The following is a 16,181-nucleotide window of genomic DNA, read 5'->3' as shown; positions in this document are numbered from 1 at the left end:
CACCCGGAAGCGGGCGGCAGCCGGTGGCGGCCGGGGCGGCCATGAGCGGCGGGGCCGAGGCCGGGACTGAGGCGGCGGCGGCGGCGACGACCGGGGCCGGGCAGCGGGTCCGCATCGTGGTGGAGTACTGGTGAGTGCTCGGGGGCCGGCGGAGAGGCCTCTGCGGGGCGGCGGGAAGCGGGTGATTTGGGGGAGCCGGAGGGGGCTGAGGGGCCTTTCGGGGTGTGAGGGGGGGGGCTGGGGCGGTGCGGAGGAGCCGGAGCGGGGGGCTGGTAGCAGGGTTTGGGGGGGCCTTTCAGGGCTGGGGGGGTCGGAGCTGGAGGGGGGGCTGGGGGAGTGCAGGGGGGTTTGGGGGGCTGAGGGGCTTTTTAGGGGTGGGGGCCTGGGGGGGGCTCAGAGGGGTTGGAGGGGTTTGGGGAGGGGGCGCGGGGGGCCGGCAGCGCAGGGGAGGTGGATGCTGGCTTGGGGGGCTGTCAGGAGGTTGTTGGGGTTGGGGGCGACGGGGTGGGGGGTGCTGTCGGGGTGCCCCTTGCTCCCCACTCCCGCAGCCGTGCCCCTGTTCCTGACCCCGGTTCTCCCCCTGCTGCACCCAGTGAGCCCTGCGGGTTCGAGCCCACGTACCAGGAGCTGGCGAGCGCCGTGAAGGAGGAGTACCCCGACATCGAGATCGAGTCCCGGCTCGGGGGCACAGGTACGGCCCTGCGCTCGCCCTTCCGTGGGGCTGTGGCGAGCGCCACGCGTTTGTCCACCGCTGCTCTTACAGTAGTTTTGGCCCTGTCACAGTCTGCAGTCTCGTAGCCCCATCCCTCGGTAACGTGTGGGGAGAGTGGAGGGGCTGAACGGGTTTAACGCTAGGGGTGAAGATGGGTCTCTGATTTTGAGCTGTGCGTCGAGGCTCCTGGGGCGGTTTGTGCATTGCTTGCACGATAGCTGCACGTCATGGGGGATGTCCCTGCCCCTCACCCCGGTCTTTGGGGACGCAGAGGCTTTCAGGAGCCTGTGGGTCTGCCCGGAGCAAGGCAGAAGCCCTCATATCTCTCTGGGGGCTGCTGCCCTGTGCTCTGCCTCCTGCTGGCCCAGTCCTGCCGTGGAGGGTATGTTCTGGCAGGTCTGGAGATAACCTGGTCCCAGCTGCGGTGTTTCTGCCTCTCAGACGCTTGTTGCAGTGACAGGAACGGTTACGGGACTGGTGTGGGGTTTAACAGCACAGTGTGGGGCAGCAGCACGGCTTACAGCTCGGCTCTGCGTGTTTTCAAGGTGCCTTTGAGATTGAAATCAATGGGCAGCTGGTCTTCTCCAAGTTGGAGAACGGAGGCTTTCCCTACGAGAAGGATGTAAGTACCGGGGCCCAGCAAGCTCCTTGCGTCAGCCGGTTTGGATGGGCCCTAGAGGGAGGCTTGTTTTTGCAGCAAGGTCTCCTGTGACCGGTTTTTCCCTTTTGAGGCTTCTCCGTGTCTCCGTTTCATCACCTGTGAGTTCTGCGGAGCATGGGGAAGCCTCACGTTCCCACCACGCTTCGATCCCACCTGCATCCCCCGGCAGCAGCCGCTCCGGGTGTGAGCCTGAGCTGCCGCTCACGCAGGGGAAGGTTCCTGGGGCTCCTCTCTTGTCCCTTCAGCCCGGTGGTTGGCGCTGGGGCCGACGTGGCGTCTGCTGCGCTTTGGGCATTTGAGTGCTGCAGGCCGCTGCGGCCCCCTGCGAAGCGCCTGTCTGCGACGCAAGCCGGGCTGCTGCTCGAGGCTGGCTGGTGAGCGCGACCCCTTCCCCTCTGTCTCCTCAGCTGATCGAAGCGATTCGCAGAGCTAGGAATGGGGAACCACTCGAGAAAATCACCAACAGCCGCCCGCCATGCGTCATCCTGTAGCCCTGGCTGTGTCCCCCTGCTGAGCTGGGATCTCCCAGCACCCACTGGCTGGCCCGTTTCCCCCTCAGCACCCCTGTGCTTTGCTCCTCTCCGCCTCTGTTAGCACTCTGCGCGGCCGGGGACGTCGGGGGAACGCGGGCGCGTGAGGAGCCTCCCGGGGAAGGCCGCCGCGGTGGGCAGGGGTGAGAGCTGGCAGCGGCAGGGCTGCGGGTGCTGGTGATGCTGGGGCAGCCCTGCTGTGATGGCCGTAGGGGGAGCGTCCTGGCCCGTTCCCTCGGGCCGCGGCAGCTGAGATCCCAGCTCTCGCTGACGCTGGATCCAGGCTGCTCGATGCGCCGGGGGCAGCTGAAGCGGCCGCGTGGCTGTAACCAGGCGCAGCACCAGGGCGGTGTGCCCCCATCGGTCCTGGCCCGCTGAAGGATGCGACTGTAGTACTGCTTAGCTTCCCCCGAGGCAGGGAGAGCAGCTTCCCTGCCTGCCTTTGCCGTCCCCCTTCCTCTCTCCAGGCTTGGGCTCCTTCGAGAGCCCAGCAGCGCAGGGGAGGGCTTTTCTCCAGTAACTGCTGGAGTTTTGGGGGACTTCAGCAAACCCTCGGGTGCCCCCTGCGCCGTGGGGCCCATGAACGCTCTGCTCAGCCCTTGGGGGAGCCAAGCCTGGCGTTTGCAGATTCAGACCTTCCAGGAGGTTAATGCAGAGGGAAACCACTTTCTGTAAACTTTGGCATGATTTGTTAATGATTAAAGTCCCTCCTGTCACTGTTTAAACTGGTGCGAAGGCAGTGGGGACTGGCTGCCCTGTCTGGGCATGGGAACCCCTGCTGGGCTCTGTCCCCGGAGCCAAGAGGTTTATTTAACGGCTGCAAGCTTTCCTCCCCTCCCCTTTCTCAGGCTCTTGTGCTCAGCTCTCGCTTTCCGCCTGTCATGACCCTGCCCTTTGCCACGGGGCAGCCGAGCCCGAGCCCAGGGGGAGTGTGGCCGTGCCAGGGGCGGGGGGGGGGCCGGCGGTGCCCGCAGCGCCGCTCCCCTGGCGCGGAGCCCACATGCCGAGCAGAGGGTGAGGCACCTTATTTATTCTATACTGTGTATAAACCCGATGGCCCAGTGCTGAATAAAGGACAAAGGAAAACGTGGCCCTTCTTTGTATCTGTCCCTCGAGAGGGTAGGTGGGATGTGGCTACCAAGGTGAGAAAGTGGGGCTAGCTCAGGTCCTCCTGGCCTGGCCTTGGCCGGGGTGGGTTTAAGGCTTTTACTGTCCAGGTCAGCATGTCCTGCCCTCTGTTACCTCCTTGGGTGTGAGCTGAGCCCGGTGGGGCCAGGAGGGAAGGGAAACACTGGTCCCTGGGAGACGGAGCTGCCTCCCTGGCCCTGTGTCAGCTGCCGATGGGAGAGGGCAGACACCGGAGAACGGGGAGAACCAGCCAGACAAGCAGAGTAGAAAAACAATGTACAATTATCAAATATACATCTAGGTGTGATACAGTCGGCTTCAAAATAATCCAGCAGGTACCTGAGCTGACGCAGAGGCCTGGCGGCTGCGTCAACCTGGTCTCAGTGCAAGTCTGTGTGTCCCGGCGCGGCTCGGGCTCCGGGATGGGGAGGGTGACGTGAGCGATGCTCCCGGCACGGACTGACCGGGCTGGGACAGGCCTGGAGCTGCGAGCGGTAACGGAGAAGTCTTTGGGCTGCTGCTGGGGCAGAGGGATGAGGGCTGTGGGCCGTTAGCTTGATATGGAGCCCAACGGGGCTGAGGAGGGAAGCGGCAGCGGATGTAGAAAACAGCAATGAATAGCACAGCGGTGAGGAGGTGTGCGTGCCCGGCTGGCTCCTGCTGGGTCTCCGCTCCCTGGCTGTCGGTGCTGTGAGCGCCGGCTCCTGTCGGCAGAGGTGTCTCCGGAGCCCCGGCGGAGGGTGGCTCAGCCGTGCGCAGTAAGCAGTTCCCAGGGCGTTGCTGCCTCTGGCTTCCCTCGTCCTGCTCCGGGCACGACCAGCGCCCTCTGCGCGGGCGCAAAGGGCCCCGCGGCATCCAGGCCCTGTTCCCAGGAGGGTTTGCAGCTTTTGAGCTTGGCGCTTGCCGGCGACAAGGGAAGGCTGTGCTGGAGTGCGGCCGGCCTGGTCCTGCCGGCTGCGGGGCAGAGCTCCCTGCGCTGCTCCCCTTCGCAGCCTGAGCTACGTGCCCTGAGCAGCCCTGCTCACGCGGGGCGTTCGGGTTACCCCTGCCGGCACCCAGCTCAGGAGCAGCATCTGGCCCGAAACGTCGCCACGCACGCTGCCGCGCTTTGTCCCACAGCATCCTGGGCTCTGCCAGCCCCGCTGCGTTAGCACGGATGCCCCCGGGGATGTCCGGAGAGGGGATGGCCTCCGGCCGCCAGCCCCAGCCCAGCTCCGCATCCGTGGGCCGCTGTGCGCCGTCCCTCCCCAAGCTGCCTCAGTGAAGGGGGGGGGTCTCTCTGCAGCCGGGCCCTACACGGCCGCGTCTGTGGGCCGTGCGACGGGGTCTGCAAGGCCAAGGTACTCGGGGTTCTCGGCCGTGGGTGTTGTGCTGGAGCCGGCCTCGGGGCCACCGGCCTTGGAGGGGTCCTGGTTCCAGTAGTAGGGGTTGTCGAAGGCCTGGTTGAAGGGGCCGGGGGTGGGCAGGCTGGGGGGCGCCAGGTACTCGGGGTTCTCCACGGCGTGGCCGAAGGGCCCCGCGAAGGGGTGCTTTGGTTCCTTGACGAGCCCGTTCTTGCCCTGGTGGCCTTTGGGCTTGTCCGGCGGGGACGGCGGTGCTCGAGGGTGCCGGGGAGGAGACCGGGGCTCCCCAGCCTGGTTCACGTACTCTGTGGGGACAAGGGGCACATCAGGGGCCAGCCCAACACGTGTGCAGCCCCCGGAGGTGGGGGGGGCTGCTGCCTCCCACCCCTTCCTACCTGGCATGGCAGCGCGGGGGGTCAGGGCAGCAAAGCCGTCGGTTTCCAGGCCCTCGTTCTCGTCGCTCGGCAGCCCCGTGGGGTCCTCGCTGTACCGCTGCGGGGTGCTGGGCTCCCGCGCCGGTGGGCTCTGCAAGGCCGCCTTGGCCCCAGCATCCCCCTCCAGCGCCTCCGGAGCGGGGCTCTCCGGCCCCTCCGCCAGGCTCTGGGGCGGGAAGGGGAAGGCGGCCAAGTCCTCGCTCTCCTCTGCGTCCGCCGGGCTCTCTGCGGCGCTCTGGGTGCGGGACAGGGTACAGGAGTCAGGCACGATGCGAGGGCCAGGGCCGTTACGCCAGGCCACGGCGCTGAGTTCCCCCTCCTGGGGTCTGTAGACAGGCTGGGCCCCCTTGGGCAGCGTGAGGGACTTCCCACCCATGTCCCCCGGCTCGCACACAGCTGCAGCCTTTCCTGGCCCTGGCTCATGCCCTTGAGCGCCAGAGGTGCCCGGGCAATGGTGGCACCAGGTTACCCAAACCCTCTGCCAGAAACAAGGGCTCTGGACAGCCCGTCCCTGCGCCAGCGCCTGGCCCCTGCCCAGCGAGGGTGTGTGCGTACCCGCGTGGAGGAGATGCGGCTGCGGTAGGTGGTGGAGGTCTCAGCGCTGAAGAAGCCTTGGTGAGGGACCAGGTACTCCTCGGCGTCCACCAGGTCATCCATGTCCTCCTCCTCGAGCAGGGCTCGGTAAAAGGTGCTGTCGATGGAGCTGGGCAGCCCAATCATGTCGTTCTGGGGGCGAGGGGGGCAGTTAGTGCCCGCGTCCAGCCTCGAGGCAGTGGTGAGGGGCAGGACCCCCCCCCCGGGGACCCTCGTACCTGGATGACCACGAAGCGCTGGGGGTCCCGGGCCATGCGGGAAAACTCAGTGACTAGCTCCCGAAACTTGGGCCGGCACTCGGAGTCGATCATCCAACCTAGGACAGAGCCAGGTGCAGTGAGGGCTGGAGCATGGTGTCCCTGGGTGCTGGGGCACGTGTCCCAGTAGTGGCCCGTGCTGTGTCCCCAGGCCATGTCCCCCCTCCCGTACATTTCACCATGATCATGTAGACGTCAATGGTGCAGATGGGTGGCTGCGGCAGCCTCTCGCCCTTCTCCAGCAGGTCGGGGATCTCCCGGGCAGGGATCCCGTCATATGGCTTTGCCCCAAAAGTCATCAGCTCCCACACAGTGACACCTGGGAGGGGGGAAGGCCAGGGGGTGAGTGATGCCCTCGGCCCCTCCCCGAGGCACTGCCCTTGGCACCATGCCCAGGGCTGGGGCCACCCTGACGTACCGTAGCTCCAGACATCGCTTTGGTGCGTGAACCGCCGGCGGAGGATGGACTCCAGCGCCATCCACTTGATGGGGACCTGGGTGGACAGAGAGGTGAGCGGGACTAGGGGAGGTCTGGCCGTCCCCGGGGCATGGAGCCACAGGAGCAACGCGGTCCCTGGTCCCTACTACTTGGCCCCCCCTTGGTGCAGTAGCACCCCGTGGACACCCCAGGATGCAGTCCCCATGTCTCCGGGCCCCACCTTGCCACCGTCAGCATGGTACTCGGTCTCGTCGATGTCAAGCAGCCGGGCCAGCCCAAAGTCGGTGATTTTGACGTGGTTGGGACTCTTGACGAGGACATTGCGAGCGGCCAGGTCCCGGTGCACCAGCCGCACCTCCTCCAGGTAGCTCATCCCCTGGGGGTGGCAGGCGTCAGGCTGGCCCACGCGCCTGGTGCCCGCCCCATGCCCCCCCTGCTGGGTCCCTCTAGATCCCCCTGTCCTACCTTGGCGATCTGCACACACCAGTTGAGCAGGTCCTGGGAGCCGATGCGGTCCTTGTTCTCCCGCACGTAGTCCAGGAGGCAGCCGTAGGGCATCAGCTGCGTCACCAGCTGCACCGTGGAGGTGAGGCAGATGCCCAGCAGCCGGGACACGTAGGGGCTGCCCACCCCTGCCATCACGTAGGCCTCCTGTGGGCAGGAAGGGAGGCCGGGCTGGGTGGGGGGGCTGCGAGGACATCGTCACTGCACCGGCCCCCCCGCCTCACACCGGCCGCCCCTGCCCGCCTGCGCTGCTCGCCGGGCACGCACTCACATCCAGGATCTCCTTGTTGGCCTTGGGTGACGTGTTCTCCCGCAACACCTTGATGGCCACCGGGATCTTCACGCTCTCCCCATCAGGGATCCAGATGCCCTGGAGGGGGGAACCGGTGAGGGGGTGTGGAGCAGGGATGGAGGAGGGGACGGTCTCAGCCCTCTTCGGTGGTGTCACCTGCCCCTCACCTTGTAGACGGTGCCAAAGGCACCTGAGCCCAAAACCTTCACTTTCTTGAGCTCCGTCTCTTTGAGGATCCGCATCTGGGCCTGGTTGGGCAGGGCCCCGCTGGGGGTCAGCGGCTCCACCAGCTGCGGGGCACAGACGGGTGAGGGATGCTGGTGCTGGGTCCCCTGCAGCGCCCAGCTCCGGCCGTCCCAGGGTCAGGACACCTCGACCCCAGGAGAGCTGCAGGCCCTGGCTCCGCGTGCGCCCCACCTCTGTCTCCTGCAGCAGCCGCCGCATGGCGTGCTTCCTCTCCTGCTGCCGCCGGCGCTTGACGCAGACAACGGTGATGAGCAGGAGGACGACGACCAGCAGGGCCCCCACCACACCGGCGATGATGGATGTCACCTGGCTGCAGGACAGCAGGTGACGGAGGGGACAGGGATACGGGGGTTACAGGGGCAGCCTGGCCTGCCCCATCCCCTGGCGCTGGGATGGTGCTTGGGGACGTGGTGCTGTTTGTGCTGTTGCCCAGTCTGCGGGGGGGGGGGGGGGAAGGGGGGCTCCTGGCTGGAGGAGCACCCTGGCACCCAAAAAGCAGGAGAATGTGGGGTTTGGGGCATGTAGGGGCATACCTTGGCTTCTGGTCCATGGGGCAGCCATCCTCGTCCCGGATCGTGCACCTGGGGATGCAGAGAGCCCCTGTGAGCAGCCGCCGGTGCCCTCCTCCCCGTGCCCGGCATTCGGCCGGCCCCGGACTCACGAGTGGGTGCAGTTGGTGGGGCAGAACTGGCAGACGCCATCTTCGTCCGGGTACTTCCAGATGGGCACGAAGGAGGCATCGGCCTTCACCCCGCTCGGGCACTTGCGCACGCAGTTCTGGCCGTCCTTGTAGTGGGCGCAGGCCACGCACTGGTCCGCCTCCTGCGCGAAGGGGTGGTGAGGGACCCTGGCGTCCGGGGAGGGGCCGGGGCAGCCCCTTCCCTGCACAGGGGCTACGCCCAGCCCGTGCCCACGTCCTCACCGATCCGAAGCAGGTCTCGGTGCCGTTCTGGGGCTGGCACTCGGGATGGCAGGGCAGGCACCGCGTCCCGTTGGCATGTTCCCGGACCGCTCTGTGGGGAGACGGGCGTGAGCACCGTGGGGTCTGCGCAGGGAACGGGTCCTACAGCCTGAGCCCGGCCCCCCGATCTGCGGTGCAGGGGCGGAAGGGGCCCTGCCCTCGTCCCCGCTGGCCGGGCCGAGCCCTGCACTCACCCGTCCAGGAGGTTGCAGGAGGCGACGCACTCCTGGCCGCGCAGGAACCGCTCGCAGGTGACGCACTGGGTCGGGCCGGGGCCCCAGCAGTACCCGTTGGCGCAGAGCTGGAAGCAAACCAGCCCCTCGCTCTCTGGAGGGGGCACTGTTACTGCCTGGGGCCACGGGGGCTGCTGGCTCCCCCCAGCCCTGTCCCCTGGGGCTGGGTACTGAGATCAGGGCCAGTGGTAGGGGAGGGGACGTGGGGCTGCGGTGGAGGGAGGTAGCGCCCTTACCACACTGCTCTGGGGGCTTGTTGTGGGTCTGGAAGAGGCGCTGGCGGGGGTTGCGGAAGATGCTGTCCCAGGGCACCTTCTGGAGGAAGCAGAGCTGGGGGTTGTGGTGGATGAGCACCATCCCGCTGCTGATCTCCTGCAGGGAGCGGAGCCCCAGCGCCGTCACGGCCAGGTCCTGCAGCGTCAGCGAGTAGGCACCGCTGCGAGACATGGGCCGGGTGAGCGGGCACGGCCGGGCACGGCCGCGCTCGCTCGCTCCCCGTGCCTGCGCGGCTCTGCGCCCGCTCACTTGTGCAGCACACGGCCCCGGATGACGCGCAGGTTCTGGAAGACGTGCAGGTCCGGCAGGTTCGGGGGCCAGGCTGCGATGTACAGGAACCCTGTGGGGAGCAAAGTGGTGTCATGGCACAGGGCGGGTGTCCCCGAGCCTGCCCAGGATGTCCCCCCCATCCCAGGCAGCTCCTGTTCCCAGTGCCGTCGCTCTCACCCGTCAGCTCCTCCAGGCTCTCGAAAGTCGAGAGCAGTTTGGGGTCCAAGGGTGCCGTGTTGGTGCTGGGATCCCTGGCAGAGATGGGATGGAGGTTGAAGGGGGCAGGTCCCGGCTGTCCCCGCGGGGAGACACGACGGGGTGCAGGGGGCTTACCCGGCGAAGGTCTCGGGCAGGAAGGCCAGGCTGCCGAAGATCTTGGTGCAGCCAGCGAAGTGGTGGATGTTGGAGGCGTTCACGGCCCGGACGCCCTTGAGGAAATCCACGCCCAGCCCGTAGCACACTGCGGGCAGAGCAGGGCTGGGTGAGGGCTGGGACGTCCTGGGATGGGGGACACCCCCCAGGGACCCTCCCAGCACTGAATCCCTGTTCCTGCCGGAGGACCCAACCCCGGGTGCTGCAGGGACCCAGGGGACCTCCCCAGCGCTGTAGGGACACCAGGGACCGCAGGACCCCCCCCCGAGGGCACTTCTGAGGCCCCCTGGACCCCTCAGGGAGCCTACAGCCCCCCTGAAGTTGATGCAGGGAGACCCCCGGGGCCGTCCCCCAAGCCAGGCCCGGGCGCCCCGCGGGCTGTTTACCTTCTGGGCAGGGCTTGCTGCACTTCTCGCACTTCTGCACGTTGTTGACGCTCACCTCCTGGCTGTTCTGGGGGCACACGAGGGTGCAGGAGCCCACCTCCGTCGCCAGGTAGTTATCTAGGGCAGGGCGGGAGGGCTTGGCGGTTAGGGCTGGGGGCCGGCGCGGCCGCGCGCGGCGCCCGGGGCGGCGCGGTACTCACAGGGGCACTGGCTCACGCAGCTGGCGCCGAAGGTGTAGCGCCCGTCGCGGTTGGGCACCGACTCGAAGGTGTCCGAGTTGTAGATGACGAGCGGGGGACAGTGCAGCTCGCAGATCCCGCTCCGGTTGAAGTTTAGGCAAGCCTGGAGGGGGGGGGGGGGCACAAACGGCTGCAATGAGACCTTTTGTGGCAGCCCCAGGGACCCTCAGCCAGCCCCCAGGAGCCCCCCGTAACCCCCTGCCAGGCCCTCTGCCCCCCGCCGGCCCCCCCGGCCCCAGTGCCCACCAGGCAGTCGGAGTGCTTGGGGCCGGTGCAGCCCGCGGCGCACTGCTCGTGGCAGCAGTCCGTCGGCTTCTTGCCCTTGCACCGGGGGCACCCGTGGCAGATGGTGTGGGTCACTAGGGTGGAGAAGAAGGACACGGTGGGGACGGGGACCCCCCCAGGCTCCCCCCAGCGAGGGGGGACGTTGGGGGCCCTCCACCCCTCGCCAGGAGTCGAGGCCATAGGACTGGACCCCCCCCACCCCTGCCTCGACCGGGGTGCTGGCCTGCCCGAGCCCTGGCGCCGGACCCCACCCCGGTCCAGGGACCCCTCTGCCCTGCCACGTCGGAGCTGGGGGGGACGATAGAGATTGGGGGCAGGGATCAGTGGGGCTCCCTGAAGGGTCTGGGGGATACGTGGGGGGTTCATGGGGCAGAGATTTGTGGGAGGCCCAGGGCAGGGAATTTAGGGGGGGTCTCTGGGACAGGGATTTATGGGGGCCAACTGAAGCTCCCCAAGGCAGGGATTCTGGGGGTGCAGAGTGCAGGGATTTGGGTCAGCCGAGTGGGGGGGGGGGTCCCAGGAGCAGGGATTGTGGGGGCACCCAGGGCAGGGCTGGCTCCGGGCGCTGCACTCACGCGTCTGGCAGTCCTGCGGCCCGTCGCCCCAGCAGCGCCCCTCCGTGCACAGCTTCCCGCAGTCGGGACCTAGCCGAGAGCGGGGTGGGGGGAGGCGTGAGGACTCCCGTGGGGACAGCACCCCAGGGACCCCGCAGGCTCCTCCCCCTCCCCGGGCGTCCCCCGGCCCGTGCGGGGCTCACAGCTGCGGTTGCGGGTGCTCTCCACGTAGACCTCCTGGCGGAGCTCGTTGTGCTGGTGCAGGATGTCCAGCCAGAGGATGGTCTCCTGGAAGCAGAGCTGGGGGTTCCTCTCGATGCGCACCCCGCCCTTCAGGATCTCTGCGCGGGCACCGCCGCCGGCGTCAGCACCCAGCCCTGGCGCCCGCCCGCCCGCCCCGTGGGGACACCCCTCCCCAGGCAGGGGCCAGGGGGGACCAGCAGCTTCCTGGGGACACCCAGCCCCAGGAAGGGACCCAAGGGGACACCCAGCCCCAGGCAGGGACCAGCAGCTTCCTGGGGACACCCAGCCCCGGGAAGGGACCCAAGGGGACACCCAGCCCCAGAGGGACACCCAGCCCCAGGCAGGGACCAGCAGCTTCCTGGGGACACCTAGCCCCGGGAAGGGACCCAAGGGGACACCCAGCCCCAGAGGGACACCCAGCCCCAGGCAGGGACCAGTGGGGACCAGCAGCTTCCTGGGGACACCCAGCCCCAGGCAGAGACCCAAGGGGACACCCAGCCCCAGGCAGGGACCAGCAGCTTCCTGGGGACACCCAGCCCCAGGAAGGGACCCAAGGGGACACCCAGCCCCACGGGGAAACCCAGCCCCAGAGGGACACCCAGCCCCAGGCAGGGACCAGCAGCTTCCTGGGGACACCCAGCCCCAGGAAGGGACCCAAGGGGACACCCAGCCCCAGGCAGGGACCAGCAGCTTCCTGGGGACACCCAGCCCCAGGAAGGGACCCAAGGGGACACCCAGTCCCAGGAAGGGACCAGCAGCTTCCTGGGGACACCCAGCCCCAGGAAGGGACCCAAGGGGACACCCAGCCCCACGGGGAAACCCAGCCCCAGAGGGACACCCAGCCCCAGGCAGGGACCGGAAGGGACCAGCATCTCTGTGGGGACACCCCATCCTGGGCAGGGACCACAGAGGGACCGGCAGCCCCATGGGGAAACCCATCCCTGAGCAGGGGCCAACGAGGCTCCCCAGCCCCAGGTGGGGACCAGCAGCTCTGCAGGGACCAGAGGGGACACCCAGCCCCGGGCAGGGACCGCTGGGGGGACTGGTAGCCCCATGGGGACACCCAACCTGAGCATCCAACCCCGAAGAGGGACCACCGCCCCCCCCAAGCATCCCGGGGAGCAGGCCGCGCCGCGCTGCCCACCTGTGAGGTGCCTCATGCCGAGCTGGCCGAGGCCCGGGGTGCCGGCGGGGCCGGCGTTGCCCAGCACGGCCAGGGCGTAGCGCTCCTCGAAGAGCTGCGTGCCCCGGATGATGCGCAGGCTCCGCAGCTCCAGGCGGCTCACCCGGTTCTCCGCGATGAGCACGTAGCCCTGCACCTCCTTGATGTCCTGCGCGGGGCGGAGGGGCGGCGCGTGAGGGTCCCCGGCAGTGGCGGGGGGGGGGTCCCGGCCGTGCCACCGCTTCGGGGCGTCCCCGACCCGCTCACCTGGAGGAAGGCGGTGTCGGCGTCGGGGGCCAGGTAGGTGAGCTCCAGGTTGCCCTGCACCACCCGGCAGCCCTGGTAGAGGTGCCGCAGCGTCTCGTAGTGGCTCTCGGGGCTGGAGGGACGCAGCAGCTTCATGTCGGTGCCGGTGCACACTGCGGGGACAGAGCGGGACGTCAGCGCGGCGCTGGCACCGGCGGGAACGCGAGCCGGCAGCGCCGGCCTCCGCAGGAAATGCCGCGGAGGCCACCGCCGCCGCCAGCGATCTCCGGAGCCGCTTCCAACAGCTTCCTATAAGCTTCCGGCACCGCCGCTCCCCCCCCCCCACCACCACCACCGTCCCGCGTGGCCGTCCCCACCCCAGGGACAACAGCACCCCGGGGTGGGGGGGGGGGGACCCAGCACCCCACCGGGGCCGAGCCGGGCTGGGGAACCGGTCCGGGGAGGTGGGAGCGGGGCGGCGGGGGCCAGCCTGGGGCAGGCGTCGGGGAGCCGCGGGGCTCCCCGGGCCGACGTTCCCGCCAACGCCGGGATTCGCCGGGGCCGGGCGGGAGCGGGAAGGCTCTGCCCACGCCGGCCGGGGAGGGGGGAGCGCCGAGACAAGACCCGATTGTTGAGCGGCGGCGGATGCCGGGAGCCCCCGGCCGGCCCCGCCGGCGGCCTCCGGCCCCCTCCCGGAGCGAGCAGGGTGTCCACTCCGGCCGTGGGGCTCGCGGTGGGGACACTGCTTGGGGACACCCCCCCCCCCCAACACACCCCCTCCCCGGGCAAAAACAGCAGCACCGGTTTTGGGGGGGGGGGGGTGGTGAGCTGAGAACTGGCGCCGTCGTGCCACGGGTGCCCGCCCTGGGCCGGGCGGCTGAGTCACGGCCGGCGGGGTGGCACGGGGCCCCCGCGGCCGGCGGCGGCGGCGCGGCTCGCCCCGGCAGGAACCGCCTTTTCAGGTCGGGCATGTTTGGGGAGCGAGCGGCTGACGCAGGGGCGGGCCGGGCCGCCGCCATCCCGCCGCCGGGGGCCTCGGTTTCCCCGTCGAGGCCGCTCGGTGGGGGCCAGGCCGGCGGCCCGGCATGGCATCCGTCTGCTAGGGACAACGGGGGTTGGATGGTGGGGAGGCAGGGGGGGGGGCGGCCCACGGCGCGGCCTGGACGCCGCGGGGAAACCGAGGCAGGGCCGGAGGGCGGCGGAGGCCGAGCGGGGAGGGGAGGCCGGACGAGCGGCCGGCGGCTGAGTGACAGCGGCCCGGTGGCCCGGCAGCTGCCCTGTTGGGGGGGGGGGGGGGGGACGACACGGCCGCCATCTCGTCCCTCCTCCCCGCGCCGCCTGGCAGCGAGCGTCGGGTCCGAAGCTCAAGGTCTGGGGCGGGCGCCGCGCCGGGGGGGGGGGGGGGGGGTGCCAAGGGCCGGCGGGTGCCGTCGACGCCTGCCGGCGAGCGGGTCCCGTCCCCGTCGCCGCCGGCCCCGGTCCGCGTGCCCCGCGGCGTCGAGGGGCGGCCGGCGTTTCCCGCCGGGGTGGCGGGTCTGGCCGTACGGCGCGGGGCGACGTCGGCCCCGGGGCGGCGACGAGAACCCCCCCCCCGGCCTCAACCTCCCCTCGCGCCCCCCGCCCCGGGACCCCCCTCCTTTGGCTGGGGGGGGGGGTGCTCCTTACCCCGTCTCTGCTCCCCTTCACCCCCCCCAACTCTGGGCTCGGCGGGACCCCCCTTGCCCCCCAGCTCTTGGGATCAGCAGGATCCCCCTTGTCCCCCCCAGGCTCGACGGGACCCCCTTGTCCCCCTTTTCGGGCTCAGTGGGACCCCCTTGTCTCCCCCCCCCGGGGCTCGGTGGGACCCCCCTTGTCCCCCAACTCCTGGGATCAGCGGGACCCCCTTGTCCCCCCCCCATCCCGAGCTTGGTGGGATCCCCCCCTTGCCCCCCCCGGGGCTCGACGGGACCCCCTTCCCCCCCCCCCGGGATCAGCGGGACCCCCTTGCCCCCCCCGGGGCTCGACGGGACCCCCTTTGCCCCCCCCCGGGATCAGCGGGACCCCTTTGCCCCCCCCGGGGCTCGACGGGACCCCCTTTGCCCCCCCCTCCCGGGATCAGCGGGACCCCCTTGCCCCCCCCGGGGCTCGACGGGACCCCCTTTGCCCCCCCCCGGGATCAGCGGGACCCCCTTGCCCCCCCCCCAGGCTCGACGGGACCCCCCTTGTCCCCCCCCCGGGACACCCTGCCGCGACACCCCCCCCCCCACCCCGAGCCGCCCCCGATCGCGCCCCGCGCTCAACTTTGCGCCGAGTCCGGCTGCCGCCGGCGGAGGGAGGGGAGGGAGGGGGGGGGGACCCGGCCCCGGCCCGGTGTCCCCGGTGTCCCCGGCGGCCCCGGCAGCGGCGCACCCACCTTCGGCGGCGGCGGCGGGGCAGAGGGCGGCCAGGAGCAGCCCGGTGCCGAGGTAGCAGCCGCCGGCGGCGATCATGGTGCTCAGCGCGGGCCGCGGCCCATGGCCCCCGCGCCGGCCGCTCCGCCAAAGTTTGCGGCGCGGAGCCGCCGCCGCCGCCGCCGCCGCCGCCGCCGCCGCCGCCGCCTCCTCCCGCCGCGCTCCCGGGCTCCGCCTCGCGGGGCCGCGCCGCGCGCTCCCGCCGCCGCCCCCGCGCGCGCTCCCGCCGCCGCTGCCCCGGGCACCGCCGCTGCCACCGCCGGCGTCGCCCCCGGCCCGGGCGCTCCTGGGGGGGCGGGGGGAGAGCGCGGGGGGCACCGCGGGGCGCTGGGGGGGCGGTCGTGGGGCGGGGGGACACGGGGACAGCGCTGGGGTACGGGGACAGTGCTGGGGTACAGGGACAGCGCTGGGGCAGGGGGACAGTGCTGGGGTGTGGGGACACGGGGACAGTGCTGGGGTACGGGGACAGCGCTGGGGCAGGGGGACAGTGCTGGGGCGGGGGGACACGGGGACAGCGCTGGGGTACGGGGACAGTGCTGGGGTGTGGGGACAGTGCTGGGGTGTGGGGACACGGGGACAGCGCTGGGGTACGGGGACAGTGCTGGGGTGTGCGGACACGGGGACAGCGCTGGGGCAGGGGGACAGTGCTGGGGTGTGGGGACACGGGGACAGCGCTGGGGTACGGGGACAGTGCTGGGGTGTGCGGACACGGGGACAGCGCTGGGGCAGGGGGACACGGGGACAGTGCTGGGGTACAGGGACAATGCTGGGGCGGGAGGACAGCGCTGGGGCAGGGGGACACGGGGACAGTGCTGGGGTACGGGGACAGCGCTGGGGCAGGGGGACACGGGGACAGTGCTGGGGTACAGGGACAATGCTGGGGCGGGAGGACAGCGCTGGGGCAGGGGGACACGGGGACAGTGCTGGGGTACGGGGACAGTGCTGGGGTACGGGGACATGGGGACAGCGCTGGGGCAGGGGGACAGTGCTGGGGTGTGGGGACATGGGGGCAGCGCTGGGGCAGGGGGACAGTGCTGGGGTACAGGGACAGCGCTGGGGCAGGGGGACACGGGGACAGCGCTGGGGTATGGGGACAGTGCTGGGGTGTGGGGACACGGGGACAGCGCTGGGGCAGGGGGACACGGGGACAGCGCTGGGGTATGGGGACAGTGCTGGGGTGTGGGGACACGGGGACAGCCCTGGGGCAGGGAGACACGGGGACAGTGCTGGGGTACAGGGACAGTGCTGGGGCAGGAGCACAGTGCTGGGGCGGGGGGACACGGGGACAGTGCTGGGGTACAGGGACAGCGCTGGGGCAGGGGGACAGTGCTGGGGTGTGGGGACACGGGGACAGCGCTGGGGTGTGGGGACAGTGCTGGGGTGTG

The 16,181-nt window shown here is 70.5% G+C and overlaps 2 protein-coding genes across 4 annotated transcripts; one reads left to right on the top strand and one right to left on the bottom strand.

The window, feature by feature from the left end:
• Positions 1 to 2,993, top strand: MIEN1 (migration and invasion enhancer 1). 3 transcript variants are annotated; one of them, XM_068919439.1, is made up of 4 exons: positions 1 to 130; positions 594 to 691; positions 1,258 to 1,334; positions 1,781 to 2,993. In XM_068919439.1, exons 1-4 carry the CDS (start codon positions 42 to 44, stop codon positions 1,862 to 1,864), a joined length of 348 nt encoding a protein of 115 aa, XP_068775540.1. In that variant the 5' UTR covers positions 1 to 41; the 3' UTR covers positions 1,865 to 2,993. The 3 variants fall into 3 exon arrangements, with proteins under 3 accessions (XP_068775540.1, XP_068775539.1, XP_068775541.1); XM_068919438.1 differs by having other exon boundaries at positions 1,444 to 2,993; XM_068919440.1 differs by lacking the exon at positions 1,781 to 2,993 and adding an exon at positions 1,410 to 1,546.
• Positions 2,994 to 3,294: 301 nt separating this feature from the next.
• Positions 3,295 to 14,971, bottom strand: ERBB2 (erb-b2 receptor tyrosine kinase 2). Its single transcript, XM_068919418.1, has 27 exons — positions 14,760 to 14,971; positions 12,389 to 12,540; positions 12,104 to 12,290; positions 10,920 to 11,057; positions 10,738 to 10,806; positions 10,124 to 10,236; positions 9,839 to 9,980; positions 9,639 to 9,755; positions 9,214 to 9,340; positions 9,058 to 9,131; positions 8,860 to 8,950; positions 8,571 to 8,770; positions 8,296 to 8,428; positions 8,063 to 8,153; positions 7,802 to 7,962; positions 7,674 to 7,721; positions 7,312 to 7,450; positions 7,062 to 7,184; positions 6,874 to 6,972; positions 6,564 to 6,749; positions 6,319 to 6,474; positions 6,078 to 6,153; positions 5,832 to 5,978; positions 5,621 to 5,718; positions 5,364 to 5,534; positions 4,770 to 5,043; positions 3,295 to 4,679 (listed from the first exon to the last, which is right to left on the bottom strand). Exons 1-27 carry the CDS (start codon positions 14,833 to 14,835, stop codon positions 4,324 to 4,326), a joined length of 3,744 nt encoding a protein of 1,247 aa, XP_068775519.1. The 5' UTR covers positions 14,836 to 14,971; the 3' UTR covers positions 3,295 to 4,323.
• Between the last annotated feature and the right edge of the window lie 1,210 nt (positions 14,972 to 16,181).

The sequence above is a fragment of the Struthio camelus genome, chromosome 25 (assembly GCF_040807025.1).
Source record: "Struthio camelus isolate bStrCam1 chromosome 25, bStrCam1.hap1, whole genome shotgun sequence".
NCBI lineage: Eukaryota > Metazoa > Chordata > Aves > Struthioniformes > Struthionidae > Struthio > Struthio camelus.
This window is presented reverse-complemented; position numbering and strand designations above follow the sequence as displayed.